This window comes from Spodoptera frugiperda, chromosome 6, assembly GCF_023101765.2.
Source record: "Spodoptera frugiperda isolate SF20-4 chromosome 6, AGI-APGP_CSIRO_Sfru_2.0, whole genome shotgun sequence".
Lineage (NCBI taxonomy): Eukaryota > Metazoa > Arthropoda > Insecta > Lepidoptera > Noctuidae > Spodoptera > Spodoptera frugiperda.
In genome coordinates, this window is record NC_064217.1 from 8327792 (window position 1) to 8348923 (window position 21132).

The 21132-nt window shown below is 34.4% G+C and overlaps 3 protein-coding genes across 4 annotated transcripts; 1 reads left to right on the top strand and 2 right to left on the bottom strand.

The window, feature by feature from the left end:
* Positions 1–62: 62 nt before the first annotated feature.
* On the bottom strand, positions 63–6961 carry LOC118267845 (CLIP domain-containing serine protease B4). Its single transcript, XM_035582088.2, has 9 exons — positions 6758–6961; positions 4335–4396; positions 4152–4243; positions 3588–3775; positions 2767–2875; positions 2114–2295; positions 1439–1539; positions 618–800; positions 63–211 (listed from the first exon to the last, which is right to left on the bottom strand). The coding sequence occupies exons 1-9, from the start codon at positions 6828–6830 to the stop codon at positions 101–103; spliced, it is 1101 nt and encodes a 366-aa protein (XP_035437981.2). The 5' UTR covers positions 6831–6961; the 3' UTR covers positions 63–100.
* Positions 6962–9442: 2481 nt separating this feature from the next.
* On the top strand, positions 9443–18033 carry LOC118267827 (uncharacterized). 2 transcript variants are annotated; one of them, XM_035582055.2, is made up of 18 exons: positions 9443–9574; positions 9642–9906; positions 9983–10114; positions 10200–10339; positions 10723–10987; positions 11077–11106; positions 11183–11260; positions 11642–11671; positions 11754–11789; positions 12060–12116; positions 12199–12276; positions 12601–12801; positions 13188–13241; positions 13327–13436; positions 14744–14824; positions 15126–15194; positions 17646–17750; positions 17888–18033. In XM_035582055.2, the coding sequence occupies exons 2-14, from the start codon at positions 9691–9693 to the stop codon at positions 13381–13383; spliced, it is 1374 nt and encodes a 457-aa protein (XP_035437948.2). In that variant the 5' UTR covers positions 9443–9574; positions 9642–9690; the 3' UTR covers positions 13384–13436; positions 14744–14824; positions 15126–15194; positions 17646–17750; positions 17888–18033. The 2 variants fall into 2 exon arrangements, with proteins under 2 accessions (XP_035437948.2, XP_035437946.2); XM_035582053.2 differs by having other exon boundaries at positions 9485–9906.
* On the bottom strand, positions 18030–20844 carry LOC118267828 (uncharacterized). Its single transcript, XM_035582056.2, has 6 exons — positions 20577–20844; positions 19821–20000; positions 19335–19466; positions 18770–18955; positions 18509–18651; positions 18030–18327 (listed from the first exon to the last, which is right to left on the bottom strand). Exons 1-6 carry the CDS (start codon positions 20751–20753, stop codon positions 18057–18059), a joined length of 1089 nt encoding a protein of 362 aa, XP_035437949.2. The 5' UTR covers positions 20754–20844; the 3' UTR covers positions 18030–18056.
* Between the last annotated feature and the right edge of the window lie 288 nt (positions 20845–21132).

Consider the following 21132-nt stretch of genomic DNA (forward strand, 5'->3'; position numbering starts at 1 on the left):
TTTAGTAAAAATCTCCTAAATATTTCACCGATACAACACCGCATTTTCGTGACTAGGCGACTGTTACTTTCTGGCTATTTGTGGGTTGGGTAAAGTGAGGTTATGACGGTGAGTTGTCCACGATCCACCGGTAGTAGTGAGCTATGTTCGTGTACACACTGGGTACTCCCTCGCTGCCACAGTTCTCTGAACCAAAGGATACAATTCCAACCTGAAATAAGTAAAGAAATGGTTCAAGTTATTGCGTTAAACATGGACTATATCAATTGTGCATTATTATATACATTTATTTTATATGTACACGAAACAGAAACACAGCATAATCTCTATAAATAATATATAATAGTAAGAAAAATATATAAAAGTCTGTTACTGTTCGTTAGTCTAGCTAAAACTTGAGAACGGCTGGACCAATGTGGAAAATTTTGGCTTTAAATTGTTTGTGCAAGTCCAGGGAAAGTTTTAAAAGTGAGAAAAAATGTTTACGAAGTTTGCCGGGCTAGCTAGTACATAATAAAGTAAGCCTCCCCCAATGACTTTCAGTTTAGCAATATTATAATGTGCAGTTCATTGTAAGACTTTAATTTTATCAAAAATAAACAATGTCCTGTCCTCACCTGTACATGACGGCCTTGTCTAAACAGAAGTAGGGGGGCGCCTCCAAAGCCTGAGCAGGCATCTTTTCCCTCCTCGCCACCAGCACAGAGCTGACCCTCATTCACTGGTACTGACTCTCCAAATATTCGCTCACAGTTCTCTAAAGGCACCAGAGGAACTTCTAGCTGTTGTTGTCTGCTCACCTATAGAATATAAAATCCATTATGTGAGTATCTTCAAATCCCCTAAAGGCCGATAACACTCTTGTAGCTTATCTGAGTTTTCACGGCTAATAATTTTAATCATCAAATGATCCGTCAGTTCGTTTGCAGACTTTTTCCATAAAAATGGACATTATTATAAAAATTATTAAGGTGTTTTTAAGAATTAAAGAACAAGTGTTCACACGCTACTACACAAAGGGTGCTATTTCCAATCATGTTCCGTATGGCCTTTCAATTCATTGTTTATGAAGTTTTTACCCTTAAACGACTGTTGACTTTTGTTTGAGCTCACACATTGTCTGAGTATTCGCATAAAAGATCGTCCCCAATATTCAAAAGTGAGTCAAAGGGGCATTAATACAAACATTGCGACTTTCCTATTGACAAATGAACATAACATTCATCCAAGTGTGAAATAACATATTAAATAATTATATTAATCATATCAACATGATTGACAAACATTCCAAATTTCAAAAAAAAAATTACTTCAAACGAATCAAAATTCAGTACAAAAATCACGGGCAAGGGCAAAACAATTAACCTGACATAACTTCCTATCATTAGTATGATGACTGATAGCCATGACTGGCAACTGATGGCTATCACACACTCACCACGTTATTCTGTCCCGACAGTTTCCCCCATCCGACAAGCGAAGCTCGTTCGTTAATTACTATTTCCGGCTTATCATTCAAACAGATCGGCGCGGCTGTCACTGGAAAGAGCAAAAATGGGTGTTATGGGACACTGAGTGACAGCAGGAAGTGTGAGGCTATCAGTCCGTCAGTCAACAAACTGCTGCCAAGGACAAAATGGAGGTCAATGTTATCCCTTGATACTTACATAGCCTTGGGAAAAAAATATAAGCAGTATCTATCTGCCATTCAGTAAAAATTAAATAAATTGCCTCTAAGAGATAATTAAACTTTGAATTGAATTGAATTAAATATTAACATTATTAAAGATTGGTTAAAAATATTCCTGCGCTTTCTAATGTTTAAAAGTGAACATAATTATTACAAAAACAGTACCTAATTATTCTTTATCATAAGCAGGTTCATATGATCATCATTATGATGATCATAATAAATCTTCAGTACCCTTAGTATGAGATTGAAGTTCGAAATGAGAGAGTTCGGCGATCTGATTGGTTGGTTTATTCCCGTGGTTTATTCGAGCTGCCCAATCAGAGTGCCGAACGTACTCTCGTTTTGATTACTTTAAATGTAAAGCAAACTCATGCTAAGGGTACAGTACTAGGCTTGAAAAAGAAAATAATGTAAGTATACCTGAGTATTTAATTTCTTCTTTAAGCATGATCAATGCTATATCGTGTCTGAATATCTTCTGCTCATACCCTGGGTGGACGATGACATTCTCCACTTTGATGGCTTGTGTAGGGGGTGCACAGAAATAGTCGTTACAGTCAGGACTTCGGCCAATGTCCCATTCACCAACCACTACAGTTGATCTGGAACAAATAAATAAGCTTAATATTAAATATAATCAAATAAATCAGCATCTTTAGTTGCTGGTTTTTTTTTCAGCGTGTGGCAAGAGAGAGTGTCAAACTCTTAACCAACTAAAAATCGTACACTCTTCGTCAGGCACATGTTAGATAATAAACATGGCATTAAGTCCTTATTTGCAACGACGTACTTGAAGCTTTTTAAATAAATACCACTCCGTTCCAACTACTGTTTTACACCAGAGCCCCCGTAACCCTTGCATTATCCGCAGCCCCGGATTTTCAATTGCAGCTATGATCATTATAAAAAGAACATAAACTGGTATTTTGGTGCATTCAGATTGTTTGAAATATGTAGTTGCAATAGTCCTCAACTGCTGGGACTTATAGATCCGCAAACAGAAATAATTTATCTCTTAATCGGGAAACAATAAATATGATACCATAATTTAAACTCTAAAACAATGAACTTACAGTTTATATCCCTCTGGTTTAGCCAAAGCGCAGTGAGCAGCAGTCAATACAACCCGTTTGCCAATAATGGATCCGCTGCACGCGAATCTCACATTACCAGTCTCCTTGTCTAAATTAAATAAAAAACAAATAAACTATTATAATTATACACCAAATATTAGATTAACAACAATATATTTCCTTTTTTTGTGCCAGTTCTAGATAACTTGTAAAACTAATTGGTCAAAAAACTCAAATGATTAAATGATTCAGTTATGGGATTGTTATTTTTTTTTGTAAGTTCCTTTGTGTGTTAAAAAAGGCAATTAGTAGTTAAGATTCCAATGAAAAGATACAAAAAGTTATTTAGCTATTCCTAAAAGTTATCAAGGAACAATCATCGTCATACGAACAAAGATATTATATTTATTTAGTATTACATTCTCACAGTTTGGTAATGATTCCCTTCCCATAACCCGTGAGATTGGGCAAAGTTTGATCCATTATTAATATGGTAAATTGAATCGTTATTATGCGGAAATAAAACATCAACATTTTCCCTTACCAAGTACTTGCAATGAAATAAAAAAAAAAACGGAATCAATAATGAATATGAAGAAAACATACTAGTGAAAACACAACTTTGAATTAATAATTTAAGTTGTATGTTCTATCTGTCTCATAAGTTTATCGGGCACTTACGCTAATTCTTTGACTGCCTATAGATAAGTGTTGAAGGCAAATCGCTGACGATGCAAATATGCCATGCATAAAACTTTTGCTGGAAAACAAATTGTGCATCTGCTTAAATATTATTGCTTTGCTTATTTCTAAACACTTACGTGTAAATCCAATTCTAGCAGTCCACGGTTGACTTCCCAGTCCATTGTAGTCGACTCCCCGCACCATGCTCTGTCCACATTTCTCCATTCCCTCCTGGTAGACCCTGCCGCAGTCACAAGACGGACAGCATACGTAGTCCTCATCGTCCGCATTGCCACATATTAGTTGATTCAGCCGGTGGAAATATCTGGAAAATTGTGATCTGGTTAGGTCAAATCTTTAGGAAGGGCTTCTTTTAATGCTTAAGTTAAAAACGAAAGCTTTAACCCAAATACTATTCAGCATCTTATTTACTTCTTATTTAAAACAACTTGTTTAGTTACGTAAAAAAGGTAGGGGCTAAAGATTTCAATTCAGCTATAAAATATAGCACTAAAATTACCAAATAAAAGAAAGCAGCTGTAAGCTAAAACAAGTCTACAACATGTTGCTAATATTATCACACTATTTATATGTACTATGCAACTTCTAGGTATAATAAGTTCGAAATCTATCTAATCTAGACTCAAGAATATTTAGACATTGTTTTACTACACCTACACTTTAAAGTACAAAGTTCTTACCTGTCTGAAGAGAAACACGAAAAGTCCATTAAGTCTTCCAACATAGGACACGCGCTGACAGGCATACATGTCGTGTTTTGTGGGCACGGACTCTAAAACAACAAATAAAAATATGTTCTATGAGAACTATACTAGAGTGATATATAGCAGATATATAGTATGTTTTATCAAGGCTTTACTTACTCTTATACTTAACGTTTCTTCACCGCTTTTTATTCCTCCCATACCAACGCTTAGGCCTAAACCTGAAATGACAATAAGACACTATAGTTATTTACTTTGGTATGATTAAAATAAATGATAAAGTGTGTTTGTTTGTTTGTTTATTTGTCTTTCTTTTGCGTTAAAATGTAACATTTATACGAGTAATATGCTTTCCTGGAGTATAGAGTTAGAGATCGAGAATGAATACGTGGAGTAGACGAGATATTCAATGCAGAATTCAATATCATTCATATTTTTTATGGTATAAGCCGGTAAACGAGCTGACGGATCACCTTATGGTAAGCAATCGCCACCGCCTATGGACACCCGAAACACTAGAGGCGTTGCCGGCCGTTTGGGGCTAGGATTTTAATGGTTGCTGGGAAATAGGGGATTGCGAAGATTGGGAAAGAGGGATTTACCCTCTTTACGGGCCTACGGTAACTCACTTATACAACGAAACACAACGCAAGCGTTACTTCACGTCAGTATTCTATAAGGCCTTGGTATCACTCCGGTCAAGCCAGCTTATTCGTACCGAAGCATGGGTCTCCCACACATTTAGTATAGAAGAAACCTAAACGTAGTCAAATTGAGGTAATTGCAAGGATTTATTCAGTTGACTAGAATTGGAACTTGAAACGGGATATTTACCATGTTTTTCAATTTCTATGAGTTTCTATTTGTTCAATTATTTCCTATTCATATTAAAAATGTTAGTCAAATTCCATAATTATGTAGATAAGTACCAACAATGACACCACAAACTCAAAACCTGCATGTGAGTCCTTGCATCAACTATACTGCGCATATTACTCTCGATCAGTGGTACACATTATTTTACTTAATTGACGTAATAACGAGTGGTTCATAATGCACTACTGGTAAATGGTAATACATGGTAATACCGTAAACACGGCCTTGATGTAAAATGATGTTATCATTCTGTTTTATGCCCTGATCGAGGTTGTCTATTGTCATTGGTGCTGCAATTATCGGATGCATCATTCGGACAAATTATATGTATAGTATATGACAGTGGTATGGAAAAACTAAATATCAGGTCTGTTTTTAGTATTCATGAGGTTGTTTGGTATTTAATTTCAGGTTTTGGTGGCTTTTCCTGTGAGTACGGGCAGAATTACCTTCGTTTAATATTGTGCATGATGCGATCGTTTTATTCCGGGTAAGGATAGGTGTTTTTAAGGGGGAGAAAGAGGGTATACGATGAGGCGGATAACCTGATCGTAAGCGATAGCACCAACCATGGATAGTGGATAACATCATAGGAGTTACAAGTTGACAGTCAATTCGCCAGTTATGTTCAATACCATTTTGTGATTAAGTTATTATATTTTGTTTTTTTTTTTTTAGTAGGAAGTAACCTCATGGTTTATTAAACCAAAATCGAAAAACCGAAGCGTTAACTTTACTTAATTCAGGAATTGAACTTGACACCTCTATCTCAACAATATCGTATAGGTAGGTACTGGCTACACAACAATACTACGTACTATGTATTTGTGAGAGCTAGAGACTAATGAGGAAAAAGCTATGTAAGCCAACATTATGTATTGTGTACAAATCATAGCTACACCGCCCTCTATTATTTAGGAACTTTTGTGAAGCGAAATATGAAATCTATGATTGTATGTTACAATGAGTAATACATATTGGCCATCATTGGTCATTTTATGAAGCCATTTTCTACGAGTGTTAGGTGAGGTATGGTTGAGGATGGTAAGGTATGAGGAACTTTTTATCCTACGGGAACGCGGGCGAAACCGATGGCAGAAGCTAGTCACATAACAGTATTTAGCAACTTAATTTCGTTAAAATCGTCACTGTTTTATCGGTCTAATTTGTATGTAATGTACATATTATTATGTTAATACCGAACGAAGTTCTATTCCCAGCTAAGTATTGTAAAAAATCTTGAAAGTAGCAAGAAAATGTTTCACATTGTCCCTACCTGGTAAATAAACCCAAAGGAGATTATACATAGGCCTGTAGTCAACTGATTTAGTTTCTGCTTGCTACTAATTCATGTTATTAATTCAATGCAATTACCATAATTTAGAGGTTTCATCGAAATACTTACAAAAAGTATATTTTAAACAATGGTTAGGTATCTAACTCATTGTTACGAATGCGCGTTAGTGCAATTAAAATTAGCATATGAATGAAGGGTTCAAAACGATAATAAACTTGACAATGTTAAAAATATATTCCACCTTTAATTATGTAAAAATATAATATCAGATGTGGATATAAAGAAAAAATTGTTCGTGTTTAAAAAAATGTTAAAAATATTAAATTAAGTAATTATATCATTGTTACACGATTGAAATAATAACGAAGTAGCTTAGTACTTATTCTACATTAAAAGAAAAATAACTTACTTCCAAACTGTGCATTACACCATTGAAAAACACACATAAAAATAAACACACACACAGCGAAAGCCATTGTCATTGTTCAAATTAAAACTTTAAAAAATAAAATAAAAAATACAACACTAAAAAAATCGGTCACAAATTCACGCCATAAAATTTTTAAATTATACGAAATATGAATTATTATGATGGCCAGATGTCGTCAGCATCGTCGGATGGACCACAACAAAATTGACACGGTACAGAGAATCCATTTCGACCGGCACGATACAGAGGTTATGAATCTTTGGCAGTCAACCATTGTTTGCAATTTAATGTTTTAATTCACAGACATTTTTCGATACACATAACATTATTTAATTCATTGAATTGTTTATACTTACTTATGTTGTCGTCCTGGTTTCCCACGTAATAATATATTGTTTATAATGGTCACAAATTTCGATACTGTGGTGGGTGAGAATGAGAGTTGCTTATGAATGTATGGGGTATAATCCGGTAAACGAGCAGACGGATCATCTGATAATAAGCAATCGCTGCCGTCCATGGACCTGGTGTTACCGGCCTTTTGTGGGTAAAGAATTTAAGGGTTGTTTAGGAATCGGGGATTGGGAAGAGTGGTAATTGGGCCTCCGGTCCTTCGGACCTCACTCACACATCTAAATATAACGCAAGCGTTGATTCACGTCAATCTTCTGTGAGGCTGTGGTATTACTCAGGTCAAGCTCTCCTGCACTTATACACAGAGTTCTGTTTTGTAGTATAGTATCGTATATAAAACCCTCGGAGGATTGATTGAATTAAAATAAACATGTAGCAACATAGAGTCTGGAATTGCATTATATCCATTCGCTCCCTACTGAGTACAGATAAGTACCCCTGAGGATTCATAATACATGATCATAATTATATTATGAGTGACAATAATTCACTAATTATTATTAGCTTGTATTCGTATGCACACAAGTGTTTACACTTGGACTATTTCCAACTTTGAGGAATAAAAGGTATATCTAATGTTGTATTCGTTGAAAATAAAACATTTTCTTCTATCAATCTATAAAATTAAATAATGGTTGACGACCCATGGACATGCCGTGATTCACCGGTACAAATGTTTGCTTCAGTTTGATACAGGCATTTTTACACCTATTCACGGGTATTAAAACAACTACCTACCATAAAAAAATATTAATTGTATTTTTTTTCTTTTATTAATAGTATTGCTATGGTTTTTATGATTAACCAACTATTCTTAGATCTTTATTTTAAGATCGTGTAATTTCTTATATTATTGAATTGATAGAAGTTCGACAACTAATCAATAATTTATTAGTTTTAACGTATTTTTGTATATCAGTTGTCAGTGGCTGTATACCAAAACCAAAAATGTAGGAGTAATTACGTATTACATCATCGAGATTCATGGGACTATTACCAGTACTGGTCAAATATGAATGAGAATGTATGATTAAAAAGTGACGACAGAAAATTAAAAGCATTAATTTACATTGCTCATATGAATAGTACGTACTTATTAGGGAAAATGTAATACTTATACGAGTTCTTAATTAAAATAACAGTTATTCCCATACGATCTATTAAAATTATACTATGATACAATCTACAAAGGTGTAGTTGTACAGCTCGCATCGCAAGTCGCGGCGAACCGTGTCAGCTTAATCTTTGCAAAATCAGTTTTTTTTTATACTTTTATTGTAATACGTTTTTGTGAAGCCCGGTGTCGTTCACATCATTGGTTTACGGACATTGGACTCATAACAATGTCTTCTTTCCCAGAAATAGACGATCAGATTATAACTGGATCTGTTTCTCTGTTACACTTTTTATGATACGGATTCTAAATTAAAATATTTCATTTATGTTATTTTCTATGTATTGTGAATTCAATTTCGAATGCTATGTGGCCAGATGAAATAGTTTCATTGACATCTATCTGTTACCTAAATCTGATTGTAACGGAAGATATCGTATGTTCTACAAATAACAGGAAGAAAGCTAAAGATCACATTATAGAAACCTACGGTCTCTGTACTGATACTGTAACTCCAAGATTTCTATCCACCATCACTGACTACGTTTGTCTCATTTATACAGAAAACAATAATATGTAATATCTAGTCTTTACAATAAGTACAAGAAACAGTCTCCACATCCTCGCTATATAAAATTCCACAACGAGACTACCGCATACAATACATGTATAGTAGTTCGCTAGCTCGCTCCTATCCGCCGACAACAACGCAGGTCGTAGCCCGTTGGTTCACACCGTGACACCAACATTGTTTGAAGCACGTAAAAAATTACTTCCTAATCAGATAATGGAACGTTTTCATACAATTAACCAGCACGAATTTTGGAAATGGCACCACCATTGTGAACTGACCTTTAATGAATGACATTATAGTGTTTACCGTATAATTGCTATGGTTTTGTGAGTGGTGGCGTTTTAATAGCTGCATATCCCGGTTAGAATAATAGTTTCATATACAATACACGCAAAAATGGAACCTGAGAAACGTGAAACTTTAATATACGAAGTTATTTTTATGGGGTAAACAAGCAGACGTCTCTTAGATAGCAATAACTCCAAAGGAGTGAGAAATACAACATAAGTTTTGTTTCAAAATAAATGGAAACTTCATAGACTTATTCTACTTATATGTAACAGAACTTTACAAAGAAAAAAAATCTATAGAACGAATGTCAATTTTGAATTAATGTCATTGTTAACATAGAAAAAATGGCATAATAAATAGCAATTCTTGGATAAATTTTTCATGGACTTGGACTAAGCATAATGTTTGTATAGTTAAATTCTTATTACATGAAGTCTGCAGAAGCATCAAATTAGTGGAACATTTTTCAGATGACTACAACATCAGCATAGAAATCTTCGTTAAAAGCTGAAAGCTAAAATGACAGACACACGAGATTATCATCACCGCCCATCCAGTGTATTTTCAACGGACACTATGAAATTAACCAGTAGCGCCTCGGAACAAAACGTTTACTTTACGTACGTGTGTCTTGTCAACGACATCAAACCAAGTGGAAATCTATCAACTAACTATAAAGCTTGCGAAAAGTTATCTTCACATGCTGATAATGTTTCTTCTTCGCTAAATGCAGAGGTATGTTTTCCACACATCTATCTAGTGTATCTTTAAACTTAATGAACAATTTATAATATGTTTTTTCTTTGTTTAGACAAATCAAGAAGAGCAAACAATTCAAGTAGAAAGATCAAAAGCACTTCATGAACTTTTGAACATTGAATCCTACAAGAAAGCCGATTTAGGTGAAGAAATCGGAGAACGTAACGACGCTGAATCATCCAAAGTATATGTTAACAAGTTTCTATATTATTTCTTAGTGATTTCTGTATTGTTTTTACATTTCTACTATAAGAGTGACTTTGTACTAGCAACCAACCACATCAGGAGAAGATAGCGAGCTATCTGAGAACGATGAAAATAATTTCCTTCCCTGCGACAACCCCAATGTTTTAAAACTAACGAAAATGAAGTGGCTCTCTGAAGATCACGACGACGACCACAATTCTAGGTTTGTATCTTTAGACAATATTACCAAGTCACAGCCGTTTTCATCAATATACACCAACCAGCATCATGTCGTTCCAGAGATGTGAACGCTCTAACAGGTGCAAAATTGCATAAAAAACCGAAAAGAAGAAATTCATAATATTCGACGTGGATGAAAAGTAGGTAACGTTAATGGCTAAATATTAATACTGAATTAAGATGTCGGTAATTATAAATATTCATGTACTCATTACTTGTCGTAATATTCCATTTTATGACCTTGATATCAAGAGAAGATTTTATAATTCTTCTATACGTCATTTCTTTTCCAACACCAGCACAACCGTCACTGGTAGAAACTACTCTTAAATGTTAACAAAAATGAACATTGACAATGCTTTTCAGTTCACCATCGGTATCACCAGTTTCATCAAGTTCTAACTGCAGCAAAATATCTGAAGAAGACCTCAAAGAAAGAAACGAGATGGAAGATAAATATTTGTCGACCATACTGCGGTTAGACAAGGAACATAATTTGTTTGGATTGTCCAACATAGCCATCGTTGGAGCCAAACAATCGAAGAGTAAACGTAAGGATGATGAAAAGGCTGTGTTCCACCAAACAGCTATAGTTCAAGTATGCTGTGGCAAAAGTTGCTGCAAGCATAAGGTTGGTCAAAATTCTTAAGGTGATATTAAAGTCTCCTCTATACTCAATAGTAACGTAATAAAACATGGTGATTTATTTTTCTGTTACAGAGTAATACCGATTTGCCGGCTTCTTTAAAGGTAAACTTTTAAATTAACCCTTTCAAATGTTACTCTTATTTCAACTTAATTCTTATCTTTAATTTGATTTTGATAGTGCGGCGGTGGTTGTCGGGGCTGTTGTACTGATCCATTCTGCCAAATATGCGCGCCTCCTTGTAGCAAGGTTTGCTTGGTAAGGAATACATTTTTCAGTAGTTATAATTTTAGCAACGTCACGCCTTTTATCCCCGAAGAGGTAGGCAGAGGTGCTCATTACGACACGTAATGCCGCTATACAATGTACACCCACTTTTCACCATTTGTGTTGATAAGTCCCATATAATAGGGGGTGAACCTATTGCCATATACCTGACAGAATTCCAGACTCCGTGCTACTACTGAGAAATTTTCGAAAAACCGAAAACACCCCAGAAATACTTTGCCCGACCCGGGAATCGAACCCGAGACCCCTTGTTCGGCAGTCGCACTTGCGACCACTCGACCAACGAGGCAGATTAGTTATAATTCTGAGCCTTAATATTCAATACTTAAGACCGTTTCTTCCTTATTTCAGGATGATCCATCATGTATTACATTGCCATCGGTAAGTTGTTCTATTTTAAATAACGCCTCAAGTTTGGCTTTATTTGTTTATTTAATTATAATGTTATCTTTTTTGTTCTCAGTGCGGTTCTTGCCCAAGAGGAAGATGTTCTTGCAAGGTTAGCATTTAAAATAATTATATAAATCTACTAATATTTTTCTTATGGTAAGCGTCCACAGGTCCGCATCGTACGCATCGGACGGATCGCATCAAACGGATTGACTGCGTCCGTACGATGCGGATCAGTGGACGCAGTTGTATGAGCTTCTATACAAGACAAACTAAAATCCGTTGCGTGCGATGCATACGATGCGGACCTGTGGACGCTTACCTTTAGTTCTCAATTTGTCCATTAAATTATATTCTAATTATTATCTTCTATCCACAGTTCTCACGCCCAACCTCAAGATGCGCCTTGGACTGCAATAATTGTTATGGCTTAAAGGTTTGCAGCAAATACATTATTAAGCGCTGTTTTTTTTTAATATTTACTTCTATCTAATTAAAATTAAGATTTTAAATTATAGATCAGAGTAAATCGTAAACCAAAATACGATGAACCAGTCGTAGAATTGACTCCACGTTCTAGCTGTGTTCTGCATAAGGTTAGTTTTAAATACTTTTTACACTAAATAAATTTACACCCACATTTCACAATTTATGTTGTAGGTCCCATGTAATAGGTGGTGAGCTTATTGCCATATACCGGGCACATTTCCAGACTCCGTGCTACCACTGAGAAATTTTCGAAAAACCGAAAAAAGCCCAGTAATACTTCGCCCGACCTGGGAATCGAACCCGAGACCACTTGCTCGGCAGTCGCACTTGCAACCACTCGACCAACGAGGCAGTCGTAGTTTGAATACTTTTATATTTAATACTTATTATTCCAATAGCAACTTGTTCCATTAATTTAAATTATATTTCAGCCAATGGCGGCTAGATCCTGCCATCATACGCCGCAATGCATTCCACCGTCTTCTTGCTTTCCTTACCTGATGCCATGCTATTGGCCATCTCGGCCTTCTGCCCCTTGTGCCACCCCAACACACTGCTTCCATAATCCTCCATGTCCACCTCCCAAGAAGCGAGTGAGAGTTCCCATACCTCCTGAATACATTTGCCCTGAAGTAAGTTAAAGTATTTTGTACTTTTAATACATTATCACAATTTCACCTATATTAGAAAGGCCGGCAACGCACTTTTTGCTCTTCTGGTGTGGATATCCGTCTATGGGCAGAGTTGATTACTTACTATCTGAGGGCCTAGTACGAATTTGTTTCTGCCTTCTGATTGGTTGATTCATTAGAGAAGAATAGTCAGAGCGCATAACGCGATAACGTTTCGATCTCGTTAAACGTAAAACAAACTCGTATTTGAGCCCTTGAGTGATTCGTCTGCACATTGGTTCTCTATCCTCCTATATTATGAACCTATTTTTTGTTAAGAGAAGCGATCAAATAGTGATTGTATCATTAATATTTTCTGTAACCTTCATAAACGTATTTTTTTGCAGAAATGTGTAGATGACGCTAATAAGACGAAATGTCCTAATGATCAGTGCCCAGGGGTAAGTATAAATATAGTAGATCTATCATAGGTAGATTAATTTTATTATTCCAATTCTTATACATATTTCTTTTCTTCTTTTCTAGAACAATCCTCTTATGAAAGGAATTATTGAAAAAAGATTCAAAGAAGGAAATAAGTAATAATGGTAAAACCAAACTACAAAATTCAATGTCGTCGTTGTTTTGAAGAAGACGTGAGTTATTTATTGAATTTATGGGTCGGTTCATATCTGAAGTAACGTACGTCGAGCGTATCATCGGTCGCACTAACGTATAAAACGTATAAATAAAACCAAAATAATGCACTTATACTCACCTCAAAACTTAGTTGCAAAACAAATCAATAGTTCAGATATCTGTGTACAGGGTCATACATACGAGTGCTTGCATGCAAATAATATTAGTTGTGATTGTCAAAATATAGAATATGTTAAAACATTTAAATATTTGGGTTTGTGGGTGGACAGCCACGCCAACTGGCGGACGCACGTTGACACAGTGTGCACAAAGCTTAGAGCAGTTTTGAGTAAGTTTTATGTATTAAAAGCGCCACTAAGTAGAAAAACATTACGCATTGTTTATTTTGCCCTAGTCGAATCATTAATAGGTTACGGATTAAGTGTCTATGGTCGTACTTTTAAAACTTATTTAGATTACATTAAATCCCTACAAATCCGCTTTCTTAAATATCTTGTACCACCTAAAGTTAAACGAGAATGTAAACATAACTATGATAAATTGTATATTACATGTAAAGTACTTCCTGTTCACGATCGGGCCAAATACTTTTTGATTCTTGAACAATTTTATAGTCAGCAAAATAAAGAAAAAGTTACAAATAAATACAATACGAGGCGTGTAAGAGAGAATAAGCTAGTCCGTCCACCGAGTAAAAATTATTATGGGTCAAGAACCAATAAGTATATGATTCCGACATTATATAATGATAATGATTGGTTAAGGAATATTAACAGTAAAATAAATAAGCAATCCCTAAAAAATAAATTAAGAAATATGTTACTCAACGAACTTACCAAAAAAATTAAAAATACTTAGTACTTAAAATTATTAATGATTATCAGTGTTACTGTTATAATAGTAGTATATATATGGTTTGTTAATAGAAGTTAATTTAATTTTTTGTTAAGGTAAAGTTTATTCCGAGGTTTTTGTTTATATAATAATAGGTATATAATAGATATAATAATAATAGGTATAAAATAGATATATAATTTAGAGCGCTATTCCCGCCGTCAAACTGTCTTAACAGTTTGGTGGGTTTATGTAATGTTTATTTTTTGTAAAAAACAAATAAAGAATTTTATTATTAAAAAAAAAAAAGTATCATCGGTTGAGTGTGAACGGGCAACTGTTTTTTTATACATTTAACTATTCTGGCGTTACGTGACCGACTCGCGAATACGCGATGCATGTTCAGATATGAACCAACCCTAAGCTATATTTGTTTTTCTAAATACTTAATATCCAAATCATGTTTCAGAACGACAGTGATTCTCAGAAAGCTATAGAACACCTTGACAATGCTATTTGTAATATTAAAAAGAAGAAGATTAAGAAACGCGTTAGTATTTGTCATTCTTATTTCTTTTAAGAAATCTTCCATTCATATAACTATAAATACATTAACATTATTTTGAAAAAGACCAGCGATAGTAAATACAGAAATAATTAGGAACAAGGGCTTGTTTCACAATATTTGGGTAACCGTTATGGATACCTAATAAATGCGAATTAAAAACATCTGGCCAAATGACTGGACTATAACTATAAAAATACTGAACTTTCTGTAGATAATAATATGGCTACTACTACTTGCCAAACTTCTTTACTTTATTTAAACAAGAAATGATTGTTTTTTTTAGAAGCACCCAATTACTGACTGCGAATGTTCGCTGCCTGGATGCGCCAGTTGCTTCGTGAGAAGACCTAAGGTAACACCTCGAAACATTTATTTTTTCATAGAGCCTTTAACCTTTTTGTTATAACAAATTATCTCCTATGTCTTTCCTGTATCTACAATATTTTTGACTTTTATTATAGGGTAAACTACCCAATTATCAGCACTTTAAGAGTTAGTCCTAATTTAAGCCAATTTATTATTGTGAAAAAAAGGCTTTTGTTCATTAAGGCAAATTTTATAGTTATAATATTTAATAAGGAAGACGATAATAAAAGAAAAACATGATTGACCTCTATCCAAGATTATTTAGACAAGTAAGAATAAAAAATGGGTCTGTCACCATTTACTGGCACCATCTCCACCAATTACTAGCATAGAGCAACCCAATTATCAGCACCTAACCATCATTGTTAAGAATTGCATTAAAAAAGATTAGTTACATTATTAAAATCTGTTTTTAATTATTTTTTATATAGTTAGTAATTAGGTAACAAAACAATTACTTATAATCTAATAATACTTTTATCTGTATAAGTCGAACAAAAAAAAGCGTCACGGCCGTACCATCCTTTTCTCGAAGCCATTCAGGCCAATTTTGACCGCCTATAACTTCGTTGTGGATAAAACAAGAAGCCTGAATTTTCAGATACTAAGCAGGCATTGTACAAACATGGTAGGTATATTTGAATTTTCATTAAATTTTAATCATTATGTACTTTAAGAATTATAACACGTCAAAGTTTCGAAATTTTGTCACTGACTGACTGATCATCAAAAGTATAAGACACTTCTAACAGACATAGAAGCTTAAAATGTTTGCGAAAAACTAGTATTTAGTACCTACATCAAGGGAAAATTCAAATATTTTGTAAATTCAGTCCAGTTTTTTAGATACATCAACTGCATCAATAACTTTGTAATCCTAAATGTATGGGATTAGAAAGTTATTGATACAGTTACAATTTCATCACACCAATAACTTTGTAAAAAACAATACAAAGTTATTAATGCAGTTACATTTTATTGTTTAATGGAATAATTGAATCTATAAGACAACAGAAGGTACCTTTATAAATCATATGAATGATAAGGTAAATTCTGGCAGTATAACACTATTTCAAAATAATTATACACAGGAGCAGCACAACCTTAAATTATTTTATATTAACATTCAAGGCTGTTCCTCAAAAATCTTAGAATTAGAGCTGTTTTTAGAAAAAACTACAAAAAGAAGTGAGATACCATCAAAAACATTCTGTAAAAAAATACAAGTCTCGCACCTCTTCAGTTTATGTACCGTAAAAAAATATGAGATCCATGTAATACCAAGTCGGTTATTTTATTTAGTCCCTACTTAAGGGACCTTTTGTCTTAAGTTATAATGTAAATTGTTATCATATCAATATTACATTAATTTTACGTTTTAAATAAAATAGATTGACTTAGCCATCGCATGAAAACACCTACTTTTGTTGACATTTCTCGTATTAAATTGTTAAGTCTATTTCATGACAACGAATTAGGATGGTCTATTGCACGATTACGTACGATGGCCCGGTCAATCTCTTTTTTTTAACACCTTTTCGTTCAGATGTTTTTTCAGTAATCAAAATGTCCTGTAATCTGACTGGTGTTAGTAAATATCGTTGACTATCAAGACATACCAATTGCGCACTACTAAAACAATCTCCAGTATTATTATAACATTGTATATATTTTGTTATAGAAGTTGTCGTAGCTTGCATACCATCTACAAAGTTTCTGCTAATAATACTGGTAATAAAACACAAAATAAGAAGAGAAAAAATAAATAGAAAGAAATAAGAAGAGATGATGAAATTCTAGAGAAACCAATTTATCAGCATGCTTCTGATCCAATTATCAGCACCATGCTAACATTTGGATTTTGATGGTATAAACTACTTTTACAAAGCAAAATTAATTCTTGGCGTAAAATAAACATAATTTACATTAAAAAATATGAAATTAGTATTTATGTACTTTTTTCCATTTATCATCACCAGTGCTGATAATTTAGAATTTACAAAATATTCGATCCATTTATCAGCACTACGTATTTTACCAATTAATCACCAGAACCTCAAATTCTACTCTTCAGATTATCATCAAATATTATCTCAAATATCAGAGAAATCAGTAGTTTCAATATTAAATTTGTAAAATATACGATATATCATAAAATGTAAACACGTGAACTTACGCGCGATCACAAGAAACGGGCAAAAACAGAAGAAAGTGCGAGACACAAATGTTTGTTTACAAAATTTCCACCAATTTGAGGTCTCAAAGTATGATTTTCCCAATAGCAGGATTCCAAAAACATACATTTATTTATTTATAAGTGTGGAAACCCAAATTAGTAAGTCAAAACCATAGAATTGGTCGATTTATTCAGAGTGCTGATAATTTGGTGCAGTGCTAGCATTTGGGTAGTTGCCCCTAATATAGATTTTTGTTTCAGCGAAAAAGCTACTGTCATAAAAAAGTTTAGTTTAAAAAGTTTTACATTATCGTTTTGTTATATACAACTTTGCATACTTCGGGCTTAACGGAAATGTTATCTCAGGTAATCAGTTTCTTTTTGTCACTCGTTTACATAGTACAGGTATTTTTCAGTGTTCTATCTCTTTCTTTTCTGTTGCTTGGTATCTGTCATCTATCTAATTCAGGTGCACCTTTTTTAATTTGAACTTTCCTTTACAGCCCACAAAATATTAGCCACTTCATATCTCAATCAGCTGTCAAGATTACTTCTGTCTCAAAAACAATAAGTCCTAAAAATCTCCTGAGTTCTCTCCAAATCAAAAAACCTACAATGCTATAAAAAGTAAATAAAAGCGTAGTCTTTATTCAAAATCTTTTATTTATATTATCAAACTTCAAAATCCCTTGACACGATGTATCTTTGGACGCATTTTTTATGTACTGGCAAGTTGTGGGTGAATTGATCTATGACTGTATAAGGGGGAGTTCCTTGGGCGATATGGCAGTAGTCACTGCAGTACATGAAAGGTGCTATGTTCGTCTGGTAAGGATTCGGAGGGAATGGAGCCAAGTCAAATACTTCTCCGTGATCCCAGGATGCAAGAGACGATATCGCGAAGGGCGTGGTGAACTTCTTCTTTGTTTCCGATACGAAAACTCTGTTTTAGAAGATTTACAATTAGTATTTAGACTACTATAAAAGAAGGCAATTTTTTCTCAATAACTTAAAAAGAACAACGAAGCAGAAATAAGATGAAAATGCGACAAAGCATCCACATTTTTTTGCAAATTCTCCTGATCTCCTTAAAAATGTCACAATAAAAATTAACCCCTGCTTACCCTTTCAAATTATTGACTGGATTATGACTAGCAGCCACCTCCTTGTATTCCTTTTTGACATGGATCCTATCATACACGCCTCTATGAACTTTTCCTGTCAAGGGCATCCATATTTCCTTGTGTCTTGGTCCAAAACCTTTGATCTATTAACGAAGGCAAAATTATCATTCAATCGATTCAATTATCGATCATTACAATATTTGACTTAATCGGGGTCTTTTATCATAGTAACCACAACCAACAAAATAATACATCAGTTACCTTAGGAGTATTAGATTCCGAATAGAAAGTGATATGGTCCTTAGCGCCAATACCATACTGATCGTCCGCAGTGAACGGTCTATGGTACGTTCTGTATGTCGACACGTAGGGATCAAGTAACTTCCTATAACCACCTCCAGCACTGTCAAATATCACTGGGGCTTCATTTCTTCCTGCTGCTACGGCCTAAAATAATGAAGAAAACGTTGTGCTATCTTGTATTGCGACCAGTCCTGTCATAGTACAATTATTATTTCTGATATTATCAGAATTTTCTATAGCAATTAGGTGCAATCGTTTCGAAATAATACTAATTAATGATGAGCTAAAAGAAATCATAGGGAGCTGTTGGATGCAGGATGCCTACAATTAACCGGTCTGGTAGTCATTGGAGAAGTTCTATGTACAGCAGTGGATGTCTCGTGGCTTCTGGTTGCTGTGATGATAATGATGTTGATGATGATGCTGATAAAAAGAAAGAGGTAGGTATTAATTATTCTAGGGCAGAAACAAAGGTAACATACGCATTCGAAGATATACAATAGGCATTTTGTGAAAAACTTACATCAAAAATAAATTCAGGATCAGGAGCTCTAATTTCAATTTCTGGTGGAGCCAATGGTGATTTCACCAGGCCCCTAAAGTTGTCTTTCATTTCTGATATCATTAACGGTTGTGTTATATTTTTCGCTTGTAACTGTGAAGCAAAAATATTATTGTTATTTATTTATTAGAAAGCTGATAAAAAGTGAGACTTGAAATAGAAAAATAAATAGTCTAAAACCTCGATTAAACGGTTGAATGAAAACTACTAAGTTCAATATTAAATAGAATTATCGGTTCGGATATGCTCTAAAATAAATGTGGTGTTACTTATTTTAAGGGGGACAATCATCCAATACCTTATCCTGCTTTGAGCGAGGCGAAAGGTAGTGGCCGATTCTTACTGATTGAAAGCCACTTCGTTGCTACTCCTGCTTTTCGAGCCGGAGCCTCGGTAGTCCGTTAGGCAGTCTTCAGGCTACTCTACAAGAACTGACGTAGGACCTACCCGTTTTTCAACTCCAGTCATGAAGCCAACTCTTTTGCAGTTGATGGCACAATCAGATCGCTCCATGGCTTTGTTAGGGTTTGGCTTCACACAGTATTCGCCAGTTGTTGTTTTATACGATTCCTTTTCCACCACCATGTCACGACCTGTAGCTCGCTTTGGAAGCGGCTCTGTGATTTTCTAAAAGAATATTAATACGTATTTTAGGCCTGCCATTGACAACATGTTTATTCTTTGTTTTAATAAACATGTTGTCAATGGGAGTGGAACTCCTTGCCGGAGTCTGTGTTTCCTAATGGGTATAACCTGGGTGTCTTCAAAGCCCGAGTGAATAGGTTGCTTATGGGCAGACGTGCTCCATCGTAGGCCCCATCATCACTTACCATCAGGCGAGATAGCGGCCAAACGTAGGCCCATTTAACATAAAAAAAAAATAATAATAGGTACTTTAAAGAAATACGTGTCTGCCATAGCATCAAAAGCCAAAGCATATCTGTTGAGTTGCTATTAATAAAACGGCAGGCGCAAGTTTCTTAGGTTCTGGAGTTTAAAAAAAACTACTACCATGTTCATTTTTTCCGAATGGTAAATTAAATTAATTTTAAAGAAGAATTTCGCTAATAATTTATTATAGCTTAAAAACTACCCATACCAAACCCACGCCAAATTATTATTGCCTCATCACATCATAAGCCTTTGCTCAATGCGGATCGGCAATTATAATTTAATGACATAGAATATACAGAATCTACTTACACAATCCAGGCTCTGCGATATAGCAGGTATGTGCCTAAGTGCAATACTTGTGCCTGTCCTGGTCTCATTACTGGAAAGTCGCAGAGGTATATTATACTGCACATTACCCCAAGTATTAACATTCTGTATTAAAAGTTCGTTCAAAACAAGCGGCTGTTTAGGTTTAGGGACTGCCATATTTACTAAATAATAAAATTAATAGCAAAATTAACTATTGAAATATAAATAAATAATTGTAATAATTTAATCTGTTATGTTGACAAGCGGAAACTTGACATTGTTTTTTTTTCTATATTTTTGACAATGATTTACAAATAATTGAACCTCGTTGCTACGAATAAGGTTAATCAGACCTAAATTAGTTCTAAAGATATCTGTAGTTTTGCAACTGCAGACAAATGACTTTACAATTTCGTAATGATCGGACAATATGAATCTTAAACATTTTTAAAACGCCTTGATCTTCATTTTCATGTCAGCCGCAAGATGTTATACTGTTGAACATCTATCTAAATAAAACTGATTAACAGTTCGTGTGTCGGAACGTAGATCCATA